The following is a 21,443-nucleotide window of genomic DNA, read 5'->3' on the forward strand; positions in this document are numbered from 1 at the left end:
GTGTGCTAATCCTAACTTCAAGATATTGGCCATTTTTGCCATATTTATATGAATTAACTTTTTTCTTCTTTTTTGTTTTTGCTTGTTTTTAGACTTTGGATAAATTTATCTTTCATGAACAGAATCTTAGAATTTTTTAAATAATCAAAACTGTTAATATTTTCCTTTGTAACTTATTTCATTCCTTTGGTCCTTAAATGTGCCCCTTTTCTATTTCATAGATTTGCTAAACATTTATTTCAAACTTCCTCTATTTTTTACATAATCATTATTTAAAATGTTTATTCTCTAAATAAGTGAAGTAATTATGTAATTATATATTTAGATAGTGAGATAAGAATCTAAGTTCATGTTTTAAATAAATAATTTTCTAATTATTCCATCTGTGTTAATTTAAAAAACATATAATATTCATTTATGATGTTACCCTTTCTTCACTATACATTTTTATATGAAAAAGAATTTGTGTCTCAGTCCATTCATTTACAAATAGTCCGGATTAGGTTTAAATATCAAAGTAGAAAAGAGACTTCCTTATTCAATAAATTTTAATCAGCTCAAATTCTATAGTATAATTTTTCATCTAACATGTTCAACTGATTTAATCTGAATTTTATAATTTCTTGACTTGTTTTTTGGAACAGTGTTTGCATTATTTCATAAGTGAACTTTGAATAAAAATTGACATCAATTTATTTTTATTTTATAATCCACAAAACATTTCAAATTAAAGAAATACAATGTTAAAGTCTCTAGTTTTTGCTTTCATTTCACATTTCATGTACTGCACAATATTTAGAAAGAGTCATTCTGACTGTTTTATATCTGGGATGGGGTGCAGCAACAATTCTGCCAGGTCGTTAAGCGCCCAGAGGATTTCTGCTCTTCTTTTACTAATATGGGAGATATAAAGCAGCTTTTACTCCCAACATAAATTGTCAATAACAATTATAACTGTTGATTTTTCATGGTGGGCATTAAAGATGCCATGCAAGTAAAAAAAAATAAAAAATAAAAAAGCCTCATTACCAAGTTAATTTTTTCTTGAAATCTTACTTGGCTGCTAAATTTCTTTGTTGCAAACCAACTTACAACAAATTTGTTATTCTGTTAGCTGTTTTCCCTTTATGTTTTCTTTCTTCTGTCTTCTCCTTTCCCCCTCTTTCCCTCACTCTTTCTTTCTGGCATGTTTAATTAGAGAACATCTTCTATAAACATTATTAAGAATAATTGTCCTTGAGGAATGATATGTGAAATGAAAATAATAAAGAAAATGCCACATGGAATCTCTTAGTCTTGAACCATGTTCAGACACTATTTAGCTCTGACCACTGCAATAGGAAATGAAAAAGAGAGTACTTTTTCGCTGAAAATTTCAACGTTCAAAGAAACAAAGAAATGGCCACATTTCCCATATTCATAATACTGGAAATGAACCACAGGCTTTTTGAGTAATACTCCAGTGAACTCATGTCCTTAAATAAAAAGGGCAGCCAGAGACATCTGCCCACTGGAGTTCTCCTGTGCCCACATTTAGGGATGCATCCTCCCTTACAAGGGCAGCCACCTGTGGAAATGGCTTCTTAAATAACTGTCTGCATCAAAGACCATATGGCATGGCTTAATCACTGTACAAAGACTGCAGAGAAGTTGGAACTGAAATCCATAGAGAAACAAATGAGGGATGATGCTTGATGACTAAGAGTCAATCCAGGAAAGAGAATTCTTCATGGGTATAACATCTATTTCAATAACAAACACTCCCCCAGTGACTCATATCTATTTATCTGTGAAGTTACAAAAGAAGATCCCCAGAGAAAGTACTTTCCAAGTTGCTAGATGTAAGTTTAAGAAAGAAAACTTTTCCCTTAAGAAAAATGTAAGTTTTGTTTTAAACTTGAGGCTTATTTTTAGGTTAAATGAGTTGGATTTTTTTCCTGTTGCTTTTCTAATAACATAATGACAACAATGAAGAAAAGGTAAATCATCATGTTAGCAAATCCAAGAATTTTGCTTCAAGGAAGTGGATAACTATTCTTGGAAAAAGTACATAAAGAGTTTGTCCAGAAAATATCGTGGCAGAAATGAAGCATCCAGTGACACCAAAAGAGTTCAGTTTCCTGTGCTTGAGTCTCATACTTCTCATAATGAGTAAAATCAAGGAACTTAGAATGTCCTCTGTTCTGTCATTTTGTGCCCATATATTCCACTAAAAATTCAAGATTGGCCAGGCATGGTGGCTAATACCTATAATTCCAGCACTTTGGGATTTGGGAGGCCAAGGTGGGAGGATCACTTGAGCTCAGGAGTTTGAGACCAGTGTGGGCAACATAGTCAGGCTTCATCTCTAGTAAAATTCAAAAACATTTAGCTGGGTAAGGTAGTGCAACCCTGTAGTTCCAGCTACTTGGGGCACTGAGATGGGAGGATTACTTAAGCCTGGGATATAGAGGCTGCAGTGAGTTCTGATCATGTCACGGGACTCCAGCCTGGGTGACAGAGCAAGACCCTGTCTAAAAAAAAAAAAAAAAAAAATCCAAGATTGTAAAACGTCAGTATGATTCACTTGCCGTTCTGAAGAAAGTAAAATCCAAATTCCTTAGATCTTTTTTTAAAGTGACCCAGTGATTTTTCTCTCTTTATAGTCACATTGGAAGTGAATGAGGATTGTAATCCACAAATACTTAAAGTTTTGATTTTAAAGTATATGTAATGCAGCTTAGCTGATTCTTATATTAGAATCACTATTTTTAATAAGCCTCACATTGAATACAAAATGCATAAATATAAAACTCTTGGGGGAAAATATTACATTTTTTTGAAACAAAAGGGAAAACGTGCTCAAAGAAAATGTGTTTTACATTGTAAGGTCCAACTTGCACAATCATGTTTCAACTTGGAACTTATTAGTTATTTGGGCCATGCCCTCAAAACTCTGTTTAGCCGATTTATGATTTCCTTTCAGTAAAAGACAAGAAAAGAAAGAAACACCAACCAAAAGCACCCCACTCAGGAATCTGGGAATGCCTTGATGATAGACTCATAGGCAGGTGGGGGCAGGGTTGAAAGGCCTACTCGAAGACTGTTACTGGACCAGTGGAAATCAGGATGGCTCAGACTGTGGGAAGTGCTGATGGTGGGAGAGATACTGGAAGAAGCGAGAGTCACCAGGTGACTCTCAGTTTCCACAGGAAGTGGTGGACATTGTAGAAAGGGATGGAAAGTAGAAGCTCTGAAACTTGATTTTCTTGGAAAGGAATTTGCTTGTTCCAGGGAAGCTTGTCGCTGGAAAGTGAGACTGGCCAGGCTGAGGTTGCTTCGACGTTCACAGCCACTGTGGCGGTAAAATCCAGTTCTGTTGAGGCCGTGGGTGTAAGAAGACCTAGGTCTCCTGCTTGAGCTCCACTGTGAGATGGGAGCACTGGCTCTTCTTCTTCGAGACAGAAAAATGAATACAGCCCAAATAAATCCTCCAAGTACCAGCCCGATTGCCATGGATACAGTGAAGGCCATGATAAGGTCCTCTGAAACAAAGAAAACAAATTGCTAAATCGATTTTTAATTAGGTTTTCAACTAAAAAGAAGGGGCAGCATATAAACTGTAATTCATAGAATTCATGATTAATCCAAATATACTTTGAAATAGGGAAATAGAAGATAGTGTTAGGTGGATATGAACAAATGGAAGCTGATAATGCTTCCATTTATTCAAGCCAAAAGATACAAAATAACACTTTCAGCTGCAGCATTTCAGGTCACTTAAGCTGTTTTATCACCTTTAAGAAATAAAAGAGAAAAATAGTCTCACTTGATGTCATTAAATTACGGTGTTTAGTTCATACATTTTTATAGAGTTGCAAATGTAGCCCAAAGTTGATTTCCTTTTGAGTTACAGTAGTAACTAATGTGCCAGAATTTTGTCATCACTTTAACTTTGCCTTTTCCTCTGTCTGCTTTCATCAATCACATTGATTTCTTCCACCTGCAGTCTTCATGATGCCTCACTTCCTTTGCTCTTTCTGAGATAGGAAGTGCTGGGGTAGAACCATCTGGCCAGCTGACTGATTTGTGTCATATTTCCTGAACTCCCAGACAGTCACCTATATCTCTGACTCTTTGATAACTTGACCTGTGCAGACTACTGGGCTTTTTCTTATTTCCCAGATTCCAGCTCATGCATCTATTATGCCCTTGTGATGATGAAATTCCTGTCACCTGGACCTCCATAGAGTCTCTGCTACACACCAGTATTCTTCTGTAATTCACAGAACTTGTAATTTGTTCAGATTTCCCTTTCCGGGGACAAAAATGGCTTTTCCTAATGGAAATGCTACCTTACTGCATCTTGTAAACTAAAAACATATTCTTGAGTGAAACTGGGTAACGGAGTCTCACCCTGCCACACTGCTTTGCATAGAAAAACTCTGGATATTAGAAGATTCCTCCAGCCTCATGGCCCCGACATTTCCCCACCATGATCTCACCCATTGTCCCCCACATTTCCCCTCCATGATCTAATCCACTAGTCATGTTGTTTTCTCAGTGTCCAAAAGCCTGTCATTCTGTCTAAAACTCTGTGCTTTTCCACATTTTTTTTCCTTATATCTGAATTCGATTTTCTAATCTTCTGTCTGTAAAGTTCATTCTTCAAGATCTACTTCAAGTATCACATCTTCAGTGAAGACGCCTACATTTCCTAGACAAAAATGAGTAAGTAGAAAGGTAGGCTACCTTATCTAATTGCTTATCTAGGTATTCTGTATTGAGATAGCCATAGCCTAGAGATTAGCTGATGGGTGTTGTGAGACTCAGGAACAGGAGAAGAAAAGAAGAAAATAGCCACAAATGTTTCGCTGTTCTTCCCATCAAGAGATAAGAGTCCGTTTCCCCACTCCTTGAATCTGGACAGGCTTCATGACTTGCTTTCATGAGTAAGATGCAATGGAATTGAAGCTATACAAGTTCAAGGCAAAGCTACAAGAGGCTCAGCTTCCATCCTTCCTGCTCTTGGGAGCCTTGCCACTGCCAGCATATAAGTAAGGCGAGACTAGCCTGCCAGATGACGAGAGACACATAGCCCAGGAACCCCTATTGCCCTAGCCAAGAGCCTGCTAACCTGGACATATAAATGGCATCATCCTAGATAATGCAAGTCAACTCACCAAATGATTGTGGCACATGAGCAAAGACCAGCAGAAAACCCCACTAAGCTGATTCCATCCCAAATTGCCAATCCACAGAATTATGAACTAAGATAATTATTATTATTTTAAGCTACTAAGTTTGGAGGTGGATTGTTACATTCCAAAAGCTCCCTGATGCAGGGTTCCAAACTCAGCTCTATTCTTAATATGTTGTATGATTTTTAGGGAATTTGTTTAGACCCACTGATTTCATTATACACACACACACACACACACACACACACACACACAAAGGGAGTTAGATTTTATGATTGCCAAGGTTCTTTTAGACATATTGTTGTAATCTATGATAATATATACACTACCTAGAACACAGAAATAACAAAAAAAATCTAATGTTAATAACTATAAAGGAATAATCACTGTTGCCTAATTTTAGTATATATCTCAGTGTCTTTCCACCATATATTGTCACATTTATTTCCTGTGGAAAAGCTGTATTTATTGTGTTCTATTTTCACAATTATCCGTACAATTAGTTATGTCGAAATTCTCTAAAATTTGGTTTTAGGCAAAGGACCCAGGCACCTTTTTTAGTGTATTATATCTCTTACTCCTCAAACACCCCAATAAAGGAAATGCTAGTGTTATTCCCATTTAATAGTTGTGGCTACTGAGAGGTACGTAACAAGCCTATAGTCTCACAGCTGGTGAAGGTCAAGTAAGGATTAAAGACCAAAGCATCTTAATAGCTAAATTGCTTTTTTGTTTCTTAAGTGTAAGGCAAGAAAATATTAAAATAAAATAAAAATGAAAATAAGCAACATAAAGTGGACAAAAATTGTGTTGATTCAACACCAGAGTGTCTTGTAGCCTGTTATGAACAGAAATATTTGAGAGAATGATGGTTAAATAATATTGTGTTTTCTACAGATATATTTTCATGAATCAATAGCCTTTCATGGAGACTGTTAAATATCAACAAGTTTAGCTATGAACTCATAGAAATGGAGTTTCAGCTAAAACAAGCTCTTAAAAATGTATTGCACACAAATTCCTCCTTTTATACATATTGAAACAGAAGCTAAGGTTTATGTAGTAGAATTAACACTTGATTTATTTTAATAATTGATTAACAAGTATCACTGGTTAGGGAACTACTGATTACACTCATGTGTGATATAAATGAGAAGACAAATACTCAAATTTACAAACTATACATACTTGCTCTTGTGTGTAAATGTACCTAACCACTACGAGAGTCTGACTGAAGATTCTAAATATCTCAGTATACAAGCAGGCATAATAGATAGAATTTAAAAAGAGATATTTCCACAATGGTTGCACTAATTTACACTCCCACCAACAGTGTAAAAGCACTCCTGTTTCTCCACATCCTTTCCAGCATCTGTTGTCTCCAGATTTTTTAATGTTCACCATTCTAACTGGCATGAGATGGCATCTCAAAGTGGTTTTGATTTGCATTTCTCTAATTACCAGTGATGATGAGCATATTTTCATAAGTTTGTTGGCTGCATAAATGTCTTCTTCTGAAAAGTGCCTGTTCATATCCTTTGCTCACTTTTTGATGGGGTTGTTTTTTTCTTGTAAATTTGTTTTTGTTCTTTGTAGATTCTGGATATTTGCCCTTTGTCAGATGGGTAGTTTACAAAATGTTTTCCCATTCTGTTGGTTGCCAGTTCACTCTAATGATTGTTTCTTTTGCTGTGCAGAAGCTGTTAAGTTTAGTTAGATTCCATTTGTCTATTTTGGCTTTTGTTGCCATTTCTTTTGGTGTTTTAGTCGTGAAGTACTTGCCTCTGCCTATGTCCTGAATGGTATTAACTAGATTTCTTCTAGGGTTTTTATGGTGTTCGGTCTTATATTTAAATCTTTAATCAATATGGAATTAATTTTTGTATGAGGTGTAAGGAAGGAGTCCAGTTTCAGCTTTCTGCACATGGCTAGCCAGTTTTCCCCAATACCATTTATTAAACAGGGAATCCTTTCCCCATGCTTGTTTTTGTCAGGTTTGCCAAAGAACAGATGGTTGTGGATGTGTGGAGTTATGTCCAAGGCCTCTGTTTTGGAAGACAATGTGGCTATTCCTCAAGGATCTAGAAATAGAAATACAATTTGACTTAGCAATCCCATTATTGGGTATATACCCAAAGGACTATAAATCATTCTATTATAAAGACACATGTACACATATGTTCATTGCAGCACTGTTTACAATAGTAAAGACTTGGAACCAACTCAAATGCCCATTAAGGATAGATTGGATAGAGAAAATGTGGCACATATACACTATGGAATACTATGCAGCCATAAGAAAGTATGAGTTAATGTCCTTTGCAGGGACATGGATGAATCTGGAAACCATGATTCTCAGCAAACTGACACAAGAACAGAAAACCAAACACTGCATGTTTTCACTCATAAGGGGATGTTGAACAATGAGAACGTGTGGACACAGGGAGGGGACCATCACACACTGGGGTCTGTTGGGGCATGGGGGGCTAGGGGAGGGATAGCAGGGGGTGGGTAGATTGGAGAAGGATAACATTAGGAGAAATACCTAATGTAGGTGATGGGGAGATGGAGGCAGCAAACCACCATGGCACGTGTATACCTATGTAACAATCCTGCAAGATCTGCACATGTACCCCAAACTTAAAGTATAATAGTAATAATAATAATATAGCCAACTAGCAGCCCTTGGAACTGCTCTACCTATAGAGTAGCCATTCTTTTATTACTTTACTTTTTAAATAAACTTGCTTTCACTTAAAAAAAAAAAAAAAAAAAGAAAAGAAAAGAAAGAGATTTCCTTGATTTCAGCAAAATAAAGTTAAAACCAGAATCTGAAAGGAGAACATGTATTCATTTACCTAATGAAAGCTTTAAAGATTCCAAGAGTCCTTATACCTGGTCTCTGTGTATGCCCTTTGAGTCTCTCATCTGACAAATCAGATATTCCCAATATAAATATTATTTATGGTGAAATAATAGCAAACTTTAGATTCAAGAAAAAAATAGAAACTATTTAAGTACATAATCAATGAAGAATAATTTCTTGACTATTAAAGTGACTTGAGGCCAGGCGCAGTGTCTCATGCCTGTAACCCCAGAGTTTGGTAGGAGGTGAGAGGACCGCTTGAGACTAGACCAGCCTGGGCAATGTAGTGGGACCTGTCTCTACAAAAAATAAAAATAAATTAATTAAATAAAATACAGTAATTGAGTATATTAGCAAAGATGACAATAATACATGAAGTGAGAAATATATTTATATTTCAGATGACTGTTTTATTTACAAAATACATTACTGCTCTGATGTAAGAAAACTAGAATAATATCCAAACTCTAATGGACAAGTTATTATAGAATATATTAGACCATCACAATCTTCTTAAACGACAAGTTTCAGTTTGAGAAATAAAAGGATTATTTTTGTGGCACTAAAACTAGGACAACATCTGCATGACAGCAATTTGACAACAAACCTATGTAAAATGATTAAAAAGCACATTATCTGTGGCTTGGTAACACTTCAATCTGATACTATAAACCTATTGCCTATGCCCAAAATTTGGGGAAATGACTTAAAATGTCATCAAATATTTGGTTATACAAATATCCAAAAAGGATTAAATAATGTATTTAAAATGTACATGAGAATCATAAAAATAATATATACACATAATAATAGGTTATTTAAAATTTGAATATAAAGTAGGATAAGATGGAGGTGCAACAGAAATTATAAACATTACAGAAAAATTGCTTTTGATATGCATTTGTTTAATTTTTGCTCAGTTGCCTATACATATCATGAAAATGACTTTTTAATCCATAAAGTCAGTAAAATACATACTTCAGAAATTGTATTAGTCTGTCTTCACACTACTGATAAAGACATACCTGAGACTGGGCAATTTACAAAAGAAAGTAGTTTAATTGAACTTACATTTCCACATGGCTGAGGAAGCCTCACAATCATGGTGGAAGGCAAACAGGAGCAAGCCACATCTTACATGGATGGCAGCAGGGAAAGAGAGCCTGTGCAAGAAAACTTCCCCTTATAATAACTATCAGATCTCGTGAAACTTATTATCATGAGAACAGCATGGGAAATTCCTGCCCCCGTGATTCAACTACCTCCCACTGGGTTCCTCCCACAACATGTGGGAATTCAAAATGAGATTTGGGTGGGGACACAGCCAAACTATATCAGAAATCATTGCAAAAATTCTTATACATTGTAGAATATTAAAACAGCTACAAATAATACTGCTGACAGAAGAATTTCTAAGACTTCCTGAGATATATGGTAAAATGCTTAGTTTCTTAAGCTCCCTTAAGTCCAAACACAAAGGCAAACGTAGAAATGCAGAAAGGCAATGAGAAAGAGACGTTGAGTCAAACAGCGGGGTGGTTTTTCATACACATTTTTTTCATTTAATTATAGTTAATAATTTTTCTGACCCACCCACACTGTAGAACTTAAAAGCTATGTGATGAAAGCAGCACCTACTAGTCATACACTTTAAATTTCCATATATGTAATTCCATTCTGGCAGGCTTTTGACAATGTATTTTGGGAGTCTTTTTTAAAACCTAGTGTAGAAGAAAATGTAACTGAAAAAAAAAGACACTGGCACAGATACTGCTTTTCAAAAAACAATATGCCTTCTTAGTTCTCAACAATTTTAGGAGAAGAAAAATGAGCCATATTTATTCTTATAATTGCAATATAATAGAATTAATAAGACCAAACAATTACTTTTTAAAATGTAGCTCTCCTTTTGAAAGCAGAAAGAAAAAATTCTAACATTGGTAAGGCATGCCATATAAATTAAATATGTGTTATCCCAATTTGTAATATATACCTACAAAACTAGCAAGTAGATGGCCCAATGAACACTGGCTTTTACTGCTAATAGTTGTGTAATTTACTTAAGTAATTTAAACTTTATTGGCCTAATAATAACAGCCACATTCATGTCTTTCAATTTAAGACTGTAATATTGAGTATGATTTTCAGTAAATATAATCAATACCTCAAATTCCATCCGCTGGTATTAAAATTTAGTAGAGGTCACCATCTAGTGGTGGCCTTGAGTTGAATCATTCTAACTCTGAAAGTGATTTAATCAGTGACAGCAGAATGGGACATTGTTTAAAACATTCAGAACCCTTTACAGTTGTTAAGAATCATTAAGTTCAACATTCACCAGAGCAGGCCATGAAGTCCTCAGTATCTTAGAGTGTATAGGAGAATGGTTCAGGCAACAGAAAGACTTTTGACAACAAGGATTTTTAGGGAGAATAATATTTAGGGCATAGAAATTTGATTAATTATAATAATTTAAGCAGCCAAGGAGTATTTTCCATTATATCTCATCTGCCAGAACATCTTATTGGGTCTGTTTTCACAAACAAACAAAAAAATCCAGAATTCAACTTCTTCTCACTACCCACTCTGTGACTTCACTGATCCAAGTGATCGCGTTTTCACAGATGTTGATCTGTGACCTGGACTATGGCAGTCGTCTTCTAACTGGTCCTCCTGGTTCTGTCCTTGCCCTATCCCTCACCCCCAAACAATGTGCCCAAAATGCAGTAGTTAGAAAGAACATTTTAAAATGTAAGTCAAATCGAATCACTCTTCTGTTTTAAATCCTCCACTTCTCCCAGAGTGAAAACTCCTAAGAATGTACTAGAAGTTCCTACTTGATAGGCTCCCAATTATCTGAGACCATTTCCTCTACTCTTCCTCTGGGTCACTCAGCTCTGCCTGTACTTCCCTCCTTAGCATTCTGTAAGCACATCAGATGAGCTCCAACTTAGGGCCCATTACTGGTTGTAATGTACTCCTAAAATTCTTTCCTCAGCTATCTGAATAGTTAAATTCACATCTTTTGCTTATACGTAACTTTCTCATTGAGGCCTTCCATGGCTGCTATACCTAAAATGACACCCAGTTCCACCTCTGAAGCCTAACTGGAACTCTTGATTTTCTTTTTTCCTTCCTGGTTAATGGAAACTAAACTCATTAACTTATACTCTTTAAAAAGTGTGAATGAGTTGCATAAGCATTACGAGCTGAAAGTGCAATTGTGTTTGAAAGCTAGGAGGATAACGTATATCTGGAATGTTTAAAAAAGCTTCATGGAAAAAATAAATTTTAGATGCCTTTTTTGTGAATGGTAGTGGTCAAATATGCAAAAGTTTTGGAGATGTAAAAATAGTTTTGATCAAAAGCATAAGGCACAAGCCATATTCTGAATATAATTCATCAACAGTATTGTTAGAGGAGAGGGTAAATTCAAAAGGATCAAGGTAGCACACCCCTTTCTGTATATGATAGACTAACATGTATCAAACCACTGAGAGCAAGCATACAGTACAGAATAAAATATTCTCTTAAATTTGTTTGAAGCCGTCAGAAACTTATCAAAACTGTTAAATCAAAGGAGCAAATTCCAGGAGAAAAGAAAATCTCTCATCACAATCTGTAAAGAGAAACAAAAATAATTGAGTAGAATGCTGTGCAATATCAGTAAGTTTAGAAAACGTAAGCTGCTGTTCAGGAGCTGCCAAGGAAGTTGGACCCTAGGAAACATCCCAGACTCTGGAATTAGGCCCCCTAGGATCTACTCCCTAAGATTAACCATAAACAGGAAAAAAATCAGACCTCACAGAGATAAAAATATAGATCAATCCCATGTTGGACTGAGGTGATCTACCCCTAACTAAATGCCAGCAGGAAAGTTTTATATATACATATATAGAATAGAGAGAAAGTTATATATTTAAATAAATTTATATATCTAATAATGTTATCATATATATATATATATATATATGTGTGTGTGTGTGTGTGTGTTATAAATAATAAATTACAAGTCATCCTACAAGGCAAGACCAAGTAAATGAAAACTAAAAGAACAAATAGATAATGGGAAAAATCTGTAAGTTATGAAGATATTAGAATTATGAGACAAAATTATTAATATGTTTAAAGAAAATGTCAATTGAGAATGCAATTATTGTGGAAAGTAGTATGAAGGTTCCTCAGAAATTAAAAATAGAACTGCCATAGAATTCGGGAATCCCTTAATTCAGGAATACATTAAAAGGAAATTAGATCAGAATCTCTACGAGATATCTGCACTTCCATGTTCATTGCAGCATTGCCACAATAGCCAAAATACGTAATCAGCCTAAGTGTTCATTATCACATGAACAGATAAAAACAATATGATGACATATATATGTACATACCCACACATACACACACACACACACACACACACACACACCACGGTTTCTATAATGGAATGTTATATTTCAGATACTCTGACTTATGATGAAGTTATATTCAGATAAACCCATCCTACATTGAAAATACCGTAAGCCGAACATGCGTTTAATACCCCTAACTTACCATACTCCATAGCTTAGCTTAGCCTGCCTTAAACATGCACAGGACACTTAAATTAGCCTAAAATTAGGCAAAATCATCTAATGAAATCCAGCTTTATAATAATAAAAGGTAGTATTTTATAATCATAATAAAAATAATAAACCATGATCAAAATTCAAAGTACAGTTTCTACTGAATGTGTATCACTTTCATATCATCATAAAGTCAAAAAATTGGAAGTTGAGCTATCATAAGTCAGGGACCATCTGTATATAATAAGGGAATATTATTATTCAGCATTAAAAAAAATCCTGTCATTTACAGCAACGTAGATGAACTTGGAGGACATTATGCTAAGTGAAATAAACCAGGCACAGAAGAACAAATACAGCCAGGCTCCAACTTAACCATGATTGGATTTGGGATTTTTTGGCTACGATGGTGCAAAAGCCATATGCATTCAGTAGAAACTGTACTTCAAGTAACCATATGACCATTTTGTTTTTCACTTTCAGTATAGTGGTCAATAAACTACATGAGCTATTCAACATTTTATAATAAAATAGGCTTGGTGTTAGATGATTTTGCCCTACTGTAGGCTAATGTAAGTGTTCTGAGCACATTAAAGGTAGACTAAGCTAAGCTATGATGTTTAGTAGTTTGCCTCTAGTAAACACATTTTCAACCTGATATTTTCAACTTACAATGAGTTTATCTGGATATAACCCCATCGTAAGTGGACGAGCATCTGTACTGCATGATTGCGCTTACTTGTGGAATGTAAAAAAGTTGAAGTTACAAAAGCAGAGAAGAGAATGATAATTGCCAGTGATTCTGGGGTGGGGGAAAAAGAGAGATGCTGAGCAAAAAAAAAAAAATGCAAAGTTTCAGTTGTACAGGGACAGTAACTTCTGGAGCCCTATCATACAGCATAGTTACTGTAGTTATGAAATTCTTTCTTTCTTTCTTTTTTTTTTTTTGAGACAGAGTTTCACATTTGAGATGGAGTTTCTCCTGCCTCAGTCTCCCAAGTAGCTGGGATTACAGGCATGCACTATAAAGCCCGGCTAATTTTGTATTTTTAGTAGAGGTGGAGTTTCTCCATGTTGGTCAGGCTGGTCTCAAAGTCCCAACCTCAGGTGATCTGCCGAGCTCGGCTTCCCAAAATGCTGGGATACAAGCATGAGCCACCACACACAGCCTCAAAATCATTTCTTATTCTTGAAATTGGCTAAAAAAAGTAGATCTTAGGTCTTCTTAACTACCTGAGGTGATGGTTGTTTTAATGAGCTTGATTGTGGCAATTATTTTACAATATATATGTATGTCAAAATATCATGTTGTGCACCTTAACTATATTGTTTTTATTTGCCAATTATACCTCGATAAAGCCTGGGAGTGAGAAAATACAAAAGGTCAAGAAAAGCCAAAGTGATCTTGAAAGATAAACAGTGAATAATGTATTGTATAGTTTCAAATAGCTAGAAGATAGTTTGAATGTTATTGCACAAAGAAATAATAAATGTTTGCAGTGATGGATGTGCTGATTTCCCTGATTTGATCATTATACATTGTATACTTGTTTTGAAGTTTCGCTTTGCACCCCATAAGTATGAACAATTATTAAGTGACAAATTGTTTAAAAAAATAAGGCCAGGTGCTGTGGTTTGCACCTGTAACCTCAGCACTTTGGGAGGCCAATGTGGGCCGATCACAAGGTCAGGAAATCGAGACCAACATGGACCATATGGTGAAACCCCATCTCTACTAAAAATACAAAAATTAGCCAGTCGTGGTGGCAGGAGCCTGTAGTTCCAGCTACTTAGGAGGCTGAGGCAAAAGAATCGTTTGAACCCAGAAGGCAGAGGTCGCAGTGAGCCAAGATCACACCACTACACTCCAGCCTGGGCGACAGAGTGAGACACTGACTCAAAAATAAATAAATAAATAAATAAATAAATAAATAAATAAAAAGAAGAACTATGTTGGAATATTTATGTAACTTCAAGATTTACTATAAATATCAACAAATGAAACAGAATGGATATCCCAGCAATAGGCCTTCACTTACATGGTCATTTGATTTTCAACAAAGGTGCCAAAGGACTTGAATAGAGAAAGTCTTGGCTGGACGCAATGGCTCAGGCCTGTAATCCCAGCACTCTGGGAGGACAAGGTGGACAGATCACTTGAGCCCAGGAGTTTGAGACCAATCTGGGCAACATGGCAAAGCCTTGTCTCTACAAATACAAAAACAAAAAAATTAGCCTGTTGTGGTAGTGTATGCCTGTAGTCTCAGCTACGTGGGAGGCTGAGGTGGGAGGATCATTTGAGCCTGGGAAGTAGAGGCTGCAGTGAGCTGTGATTGCACCACTGCACTCCACCCTGCATGACAGAGTGAGACCCTGTCTCAAAAATAAAATAAAATAAAAAACAAAATATTTTAAGAAATTGTGCCAAAAAAGCTGGATATCAATATGACAATTCCTCAATTTCCACACTATGTGCAAAAATTTAGTTTGAAGTGGATAATTATGGATCCTAAATATGAAACCTAAAATTTTAAAGTCTTAAAGCCTTCAGACTGGGAGGGGGGATTTGAAAACTTTTTGGGCTAGTGATTACGTATATTGATTGGACTTTGGGTTACTCAAGTGTGTGTGTCAAAATTCAACAATGTCCTGTTATGATTTGTACACTTCATTTTTATTTACCTTATACATTTCATTGTATGTCAATTTGACTTTAAAAGGAAAAGAGTTGTAAAAAATAATTGAATTCCTGTTAAGGATATGCATACTAAAGTAATTAGGGGAAACTCTATTGATGACTTCAATTTACTTGAAAATATATTGACTAATAGAATGATAGAGAAAATGAATATTATAAAAACGTTAAAGATATAATTCAGATGGTAAGGTATATGGGTGTTCACTGTAAAATTCTTCAAATGTTTATGTATGTTTGAACATTTTCTTAATAAAATATTGAAAAACTAATGAGAATGGCATAAACAACATTTAAGCAATATATTTTGAAATTTAATTAAAGTGGGCCAGTTCCTGGAAAAACACAAACTCCCTTAACTAACAGAATTGATAGAAAAGCTGAGTAGTTCACCATTGTTAAAGAAATGAAATGTGCCATTTAAAACCCTCCAATTGAAAATACTACATATAGTTACAATAGTGAATTTTCCAAGCACTTAAACAATAAACAATGCCATCTTAACAAACTTTTCCAAGTAATAGAAAAGTAGGGAACATGTCCCAATTTGTTTTAGAAGGCTTGCATAACACTGATACCTGACAAAGCTATCAGAGAAAGGACAATTACAGGCCACTTTCTCTTACGAATTTAGATGTAGAAGTCTGAGGTCAGGGATGTATTAAAAAGTACAGTCTTATGGGTTCCATCTCACACGTATTGAATTATAATCTCTGAGACTAGAGTCCAGTGAGAGATGAGTTTTAATTATTCTAAGTAATTCAGATGCAGTTAAAGACAAGCGTGTGTAAATGTTTTTCAAACTTTCTAGGTAACTCAGCTAAGGCAAAAAATTAATATGCAACATAGATGTTTCTTTCTAAACTACAAATTGAAAAAAAAATGAATCTGAGAAATAGCCTTTGTTTCCAAATTTGGGGAAGATAGCGGAAATTCTCGGGACAGATGTCCAGCCCATAAACCTGTTCCCCTCTGAACTTCTTTGGGAACTTCCTGTGCCCATCTGCTGGGATGGCCCCTAAGAGCCATATTTTTCTACAGGCCAAGGAACAGTATTTTCTGCTAGTAGCCAGGGATTCCTCCTTTTGACAGCACTTGATTCCCAATCAATCATTTGGGGATCAAGTGCTGCATCTCATCAGTTACCTTAGAGATAATTAAGTCTGTAACCCTGCATCTCATCAATTACCTAAGAGATAATTAAGTCTGTTAGCAAGGATGCATAGAAAAAAGAAGACAATGCTTCACATTTAAATTACTAAATATGTTTTTAAACACACAGAATAAATAATAGTTTGAAAACCAGCATTTTTACTGCAATAGCTGGGCATTTTGAAAGAGAAATGAGTGCTTTGGTTCTTTTTTGTTTGGTTCAGTTTCTAAATGCTAAGAGCCTAAAGGAGTTAAGAACGTAACTTTTTATCATAAACCGTATTGGAAAGAATAAACCATGGTCTATGAGTCAATTTCCACACATCTAAAGAGGAGGAGTTTGGGAGAGACAAGGAGAAGAGATACATAGAATATAACCTGTAAGGGTTTTGGAGAAGGGAACCATCACCGCTCTCCATTCCTCCCTGTAATGAGCTACAGATTGGCTAGGAAATCCCAGAGAAACTGGTACTCATTTCCAGCTTCCTGGGGTAGATGGCAAGTCACTCTGAGAACCCCTGGGTGTCAGAAGGGCAGAAAAGGAAGCAAGGTGCAGAGTGGGGGACATGTTGTTACTGTATCCAGGCCAAGGACACCTGATGTAGCCCAACCTCCTAAGGCTCCTGCAGCTCTAGGGTTATGGGACAATATTGAAAATTGTTCTGTGCCATTGAGACAGATGGAAAAGTACCTGAATAAGGGCCAGTAGACCAGAGGGACTTACAGAAAGGAAAAGCCATGCTGTTAGCTAATATTACACAGATCATATGAGCCATATGATCTCCTCTTTTATAGTAGGAGATTTCAGCAGTGAAAATCAGAGAAAGGCCAATGTCCCAAAAGCAGATGAGAAATACATGTCAGTAGATGTCAGCAGAGGCCAGAACTTGATCAAGCACCAACGGTCCCCTCTCTCCAATACATACAGTAGAATATAACCCCTCCACCCCTCCACACATCCTTTTCAACCTTAAAGTAAATTCCCAGAGGGAGGAATGTGGAAAGATTATAAAACACTAGGTTGCAAGCGATCAGGTTAAATTAGATCAAACGTTTATGCTGACATTCGAAATCTTGCAGAAATCTGCCTCCAACCTGCCTTTCCAACTATGTCCCTGAAATGACCATACACAGACCTTCTAGTCAAGCCATTCCTTTCTCCACAAACATGCCTGGGTGTTTTTACTTCTGCATGTTTCCTGGTAACATTTTTCCTGTGCTCCCCAAACCTCTTGAAGTTCTAATGCTTCTGATTGAACTAATAATGAACGGAATGAGACTGAGCTGTTGAGGGAAAAAACTGAATGACCAGAAGGTCCTTCTTAGAATTATCTCCCTGTCTGAAATTTATTTCTAGGAACACGTAGCACCTCATTTTTTTTTTTCTGCAAAAGATTTAGGGATTACTTTTGCCATATATTTATTTAACTCATATTATCAGTCACTGCTTTTTTTAATCATATTATCTTTTATTATGCCACAACTATATAGGCTTGTATTTGCCTATGTCTAGACGCATAATTGCCTCCAAGAGTGAAATCCTCTTGAGACAGATATTGTACTTTTGATGAGAAATGAATTAAGTGAATAAATCCAAACTCCTGCAACCTGACTTTTCACAATTCTAGCCATAAGGAAAAAAAATGCAAAGTAAGACAGCAGAAACAACCAAAACTATGTTTTCTACAGGACTTTCAAGTACTAAGAGAATAACTGAGTTCAATATTTGTGTCCTATTGCCTTAGAGGAGGACAAATTTTCATGGACCATGTTTTCTGCAGCTTTTATGGGGAATTTTTATAAAGAAAGGAAGTGCATTAAAGACAGCAAACATGGGAAGTGGAAGGTGGTAGCTGCATCTGTGCTGTCACTTTCTGGCCAACTCTGTTGCCAAACTTTGTGCTAATCACCTTAGACGCTTGCATACTTTTAGGACGTTTTAGTGGGTGATAGCTATAAAAATGCAAGCTGTTGTTTTTGGTAATAACCAGATATTATTATCCCATCATTTAGTGCTTATTAAAGTAAACCAGAAGAGTTATATTGGGAAAATAACTTTTTATGTACCTTAAAGTGTGCTACATCTGAGCAATTTATACAGTTCAATGTACAAGTTTTCCTTTTCTAATCTACTTTTTCTTTATTTGCCAAATTCGATGTGCCAGGCAGATGACTGATTCGGGAGCAATAACAAGGCATTGCACTGCACTGTACAAGATTATCAAAATAATATTTTTTGAGGAGTCACTGGTCAAAATAGACATCAATTTAGATACAAAAAAGCGATGTAAATTCTAAAAAATTAACATTTGTATTTCAGGAAATGTATATATTCTATATGTTTATATTTTATTCACATTTTATACTTTATATTTTTACCCCAGAAGCAATAATACAACTTTTATATATTTTTCTAAAATCATCAAACATTATATCTGGTCTCCATATTTCCACTGGCTTTGTTAATGTTTATTAATGTAACACTCCCCTTTCTGGTTTTCATTATTTTCATCTATTTTTCATTAGAGTCACATAACAAGAGAAAAGAAAACTAGTAATTGTCTCTGAAATAATAAGTTTTAATTCCCTGAAACACAGATTTCCATATTAAAAATATCTAAATTTTTAGAATCAATAAGTGGACTCCAACTAAACATTCTCTTATTAACATCCAGTTTATTTTAATGATTATCTTTATTGATAATCATATTTTAATTATTATTACCTTTTAGCCGGTGAATAATTATTTGGGTTTTTTTAAGTAAACCTGAAATTTAATTTTGAATGGTTTGAAAAAAATAGATTGGCTTCTACATATTAATTTTTGCAAAAAAAGCCACTTTACTTTTGAATAATTCATGCAGATAACTTATTTTTATAATGACGAATTTGATTTAGACAGACTCCAGCTCTTTTTCAGTGTGTATTTAGTGCTTATTTTCTCTATAAGTGAGGACAGCAAATAATGTTTTAACAAGCATATAATTAGATACCCACAATTCAAAGGCTTCAGTATAGTGCTAGCATCTAAAATAACCTGTTACCAAAGCCTTTCTTTACAATGTACTAGCATAATCTATTTTCTTCTTCTTAATTTTGATACATAAATTTATTAGGAACCCACCAATATCCCTCCTTTCCAGGCTTCCAGCAAACATAAAAGTTGGTGAAAAAAAAGGAGTTAATTCATTTTTTTCCTTAGGCTGTTATGATGTTTAATATCTTTAAAATCAATAAGTCTTTGTCCCCACATTTTTCATCTAAGAAAGTACGTAGGTCAAAGGATTGGAGTTAATTCTTTTCATGCAAATTTCTGTGACGGTAGACATAGAGACTGCTGGGAAAAGTGAGCCACTACTGCTCACTGTTTATGTGAAAGTTCCCAAAACCCCACCTTGAATCACAGCAGAGAATCTGAAATCGTTCACTGAGAGGATTAAAAACGTGTTCTGGGCATATAAACAGATCTGTTCGTATATACTATTTTCTTCTTTAAAGTGTTTTTTTTTCTGAATTTAATTTAAACTGCCTCCTTTAATATAAAAATTTCTCTGAACCCAAGAGTACATGTCAACTCCTTATGTTAGCCCTTCTTCTTTGTACCTCTAGCCAGGAGTAGCTGACTTTTGCCCTCAGCACAGTCCCACTGTCAACAACAGGGAACACTGGCCTATTAGCTGTGGCTGGACTCAGACAAAAAATGCTCCCGAAAATACTTCGTATTGTTCCTTCCCCCCACCCCAGTGATACACTTCCACTGAACGTTACATGTGACGTTATTTCCACTAATCTTTTCTACTATAGTTTTCTCAAATTTCATATTATTCCATGTTTCATTTGTTATCACCTTCTAAAGTCATTCATTTATTTTATCTATGTTATCATACTCTAAATTCATTCATTTTACCTATGTTATCGCACTTTAAATTCACTCATTTAAGCACAGATGTTATTAGGATTCACTTTGGAAATTAAAGAGAATAACAATCACAACATAAGTGAAAATAGTCTCTATGGAAAATCTTGGCTTCATAAAAGAAAATATATAATCTATAACCTTAAAACAAATGAAAGATAATTTTTCCAAGACCATCTACAAGCCATATTCTAAGCAGCAATTGCCTCCACCGTATGTTTCTTATTTTTATTCTCATTATTTCTGAATTATATTTGGTAACAACAGCCAAAATCTGTACTTAATACCCAGATTCTTCTTGAATATCTTCATAGCACATTTTAAAGACATGCATATTTCTGTTAATAAACTCATGAAAACTTTAAACACTTTACAGTAAACAAAATGACTCAGAGATTTTAATAAATCATCCAGTGCATTTCTTACATCCGAATTTTAAATTTAAAACAGCAAAAGAAAATACCTTACCCCAAAAGTTTTCTGGCCATGGACTCCCTAAACTTGTTGTGTTATTAGCCATAATATCCACAAGAAAGAGAAGAAAAAGAGAAAGAAAAACCAGTATGTCGAAAAAAAGGCAGTTTGATTCTATGTCTTTGTAGTACAGCAAGGGAAAAATAATTTTTACACAACCCCTCATATACTTGTGTTCGCATAAAAGGAAATAAGTGTATCATGTTTCCTGCTTTTATACTCAAATTAGCAACTGTTTTTCTTATCTTGGAATTCCACATGGTTCCTGAGACACAAAACAATGTCCTTTTCATCATTTCCTCAGCTAAGTTTCTGAGTTCTCTCCTCTCAGCCACCTCCAAAACTGCTTTTGCGATAAAAGTTTTTTCCTTTTCTTTTCTTTTTCTTTCTTTTTTCTTTCTCTCTCTCTCTCTTTTTTTTTTTTTTTTTTTTTTTTTTTTTTGGTGTTTCCTCATCCCCTACTGACATAGAAAGAAAGACTTCAAACTCTCAGCTACAGCACCTTCTGTATACATTGAATTAAATGTATACAGAATTGAGAAATAGACCATGTTCCAATGTTTGAAAATTAGATTTATATAGTAAGCTGGGGGGA

At 35.1% G+C, this 21,443-nt stretch overlaps 1 protein-coding gene across 1 annotated transcript; it reads right to left on the minus strand.

The window, feature by feature from the left end:
* Positions 1-814: 814 nt before the first annotated feature.
* MYCT1 (MYC target 1) lies at positions 815-21,036 on the minus strand. The gene is made up of 2 exons (XM_003933745.4): positions 20,843-21,036; positions 815-3,524 (listed from the first exon to the last, which is right to left on the minus strand). Exons 1-2 carry the CDS (start codon positions 21,012-21,014, stop codon positions 3,010-3,012), a joined length of 687 nt encoding a protein of 228 aa, XP_003933794.1. The 5' UTR covers positions 21,015-21,036; the 3' UTR covers positions 815-3,009.
* Between the last annotated feature and the right edge of the window lie 407 nt (positions 21,037-21,443).

This window comes from Saimiri boliviensis, chromosome 4 (genome assembly GCF_048565385.1).
Source record: "Saimiri boliviensis isolate mSaiBol1 chromosome 4, mSaiBol1.pri, whole genome shotgun sequence".
NCBI lineage: Eukaryota > Metazoa > Chordata > Mammalia > Primates > Cebidae > Saimiri > Saimiri boliviensis.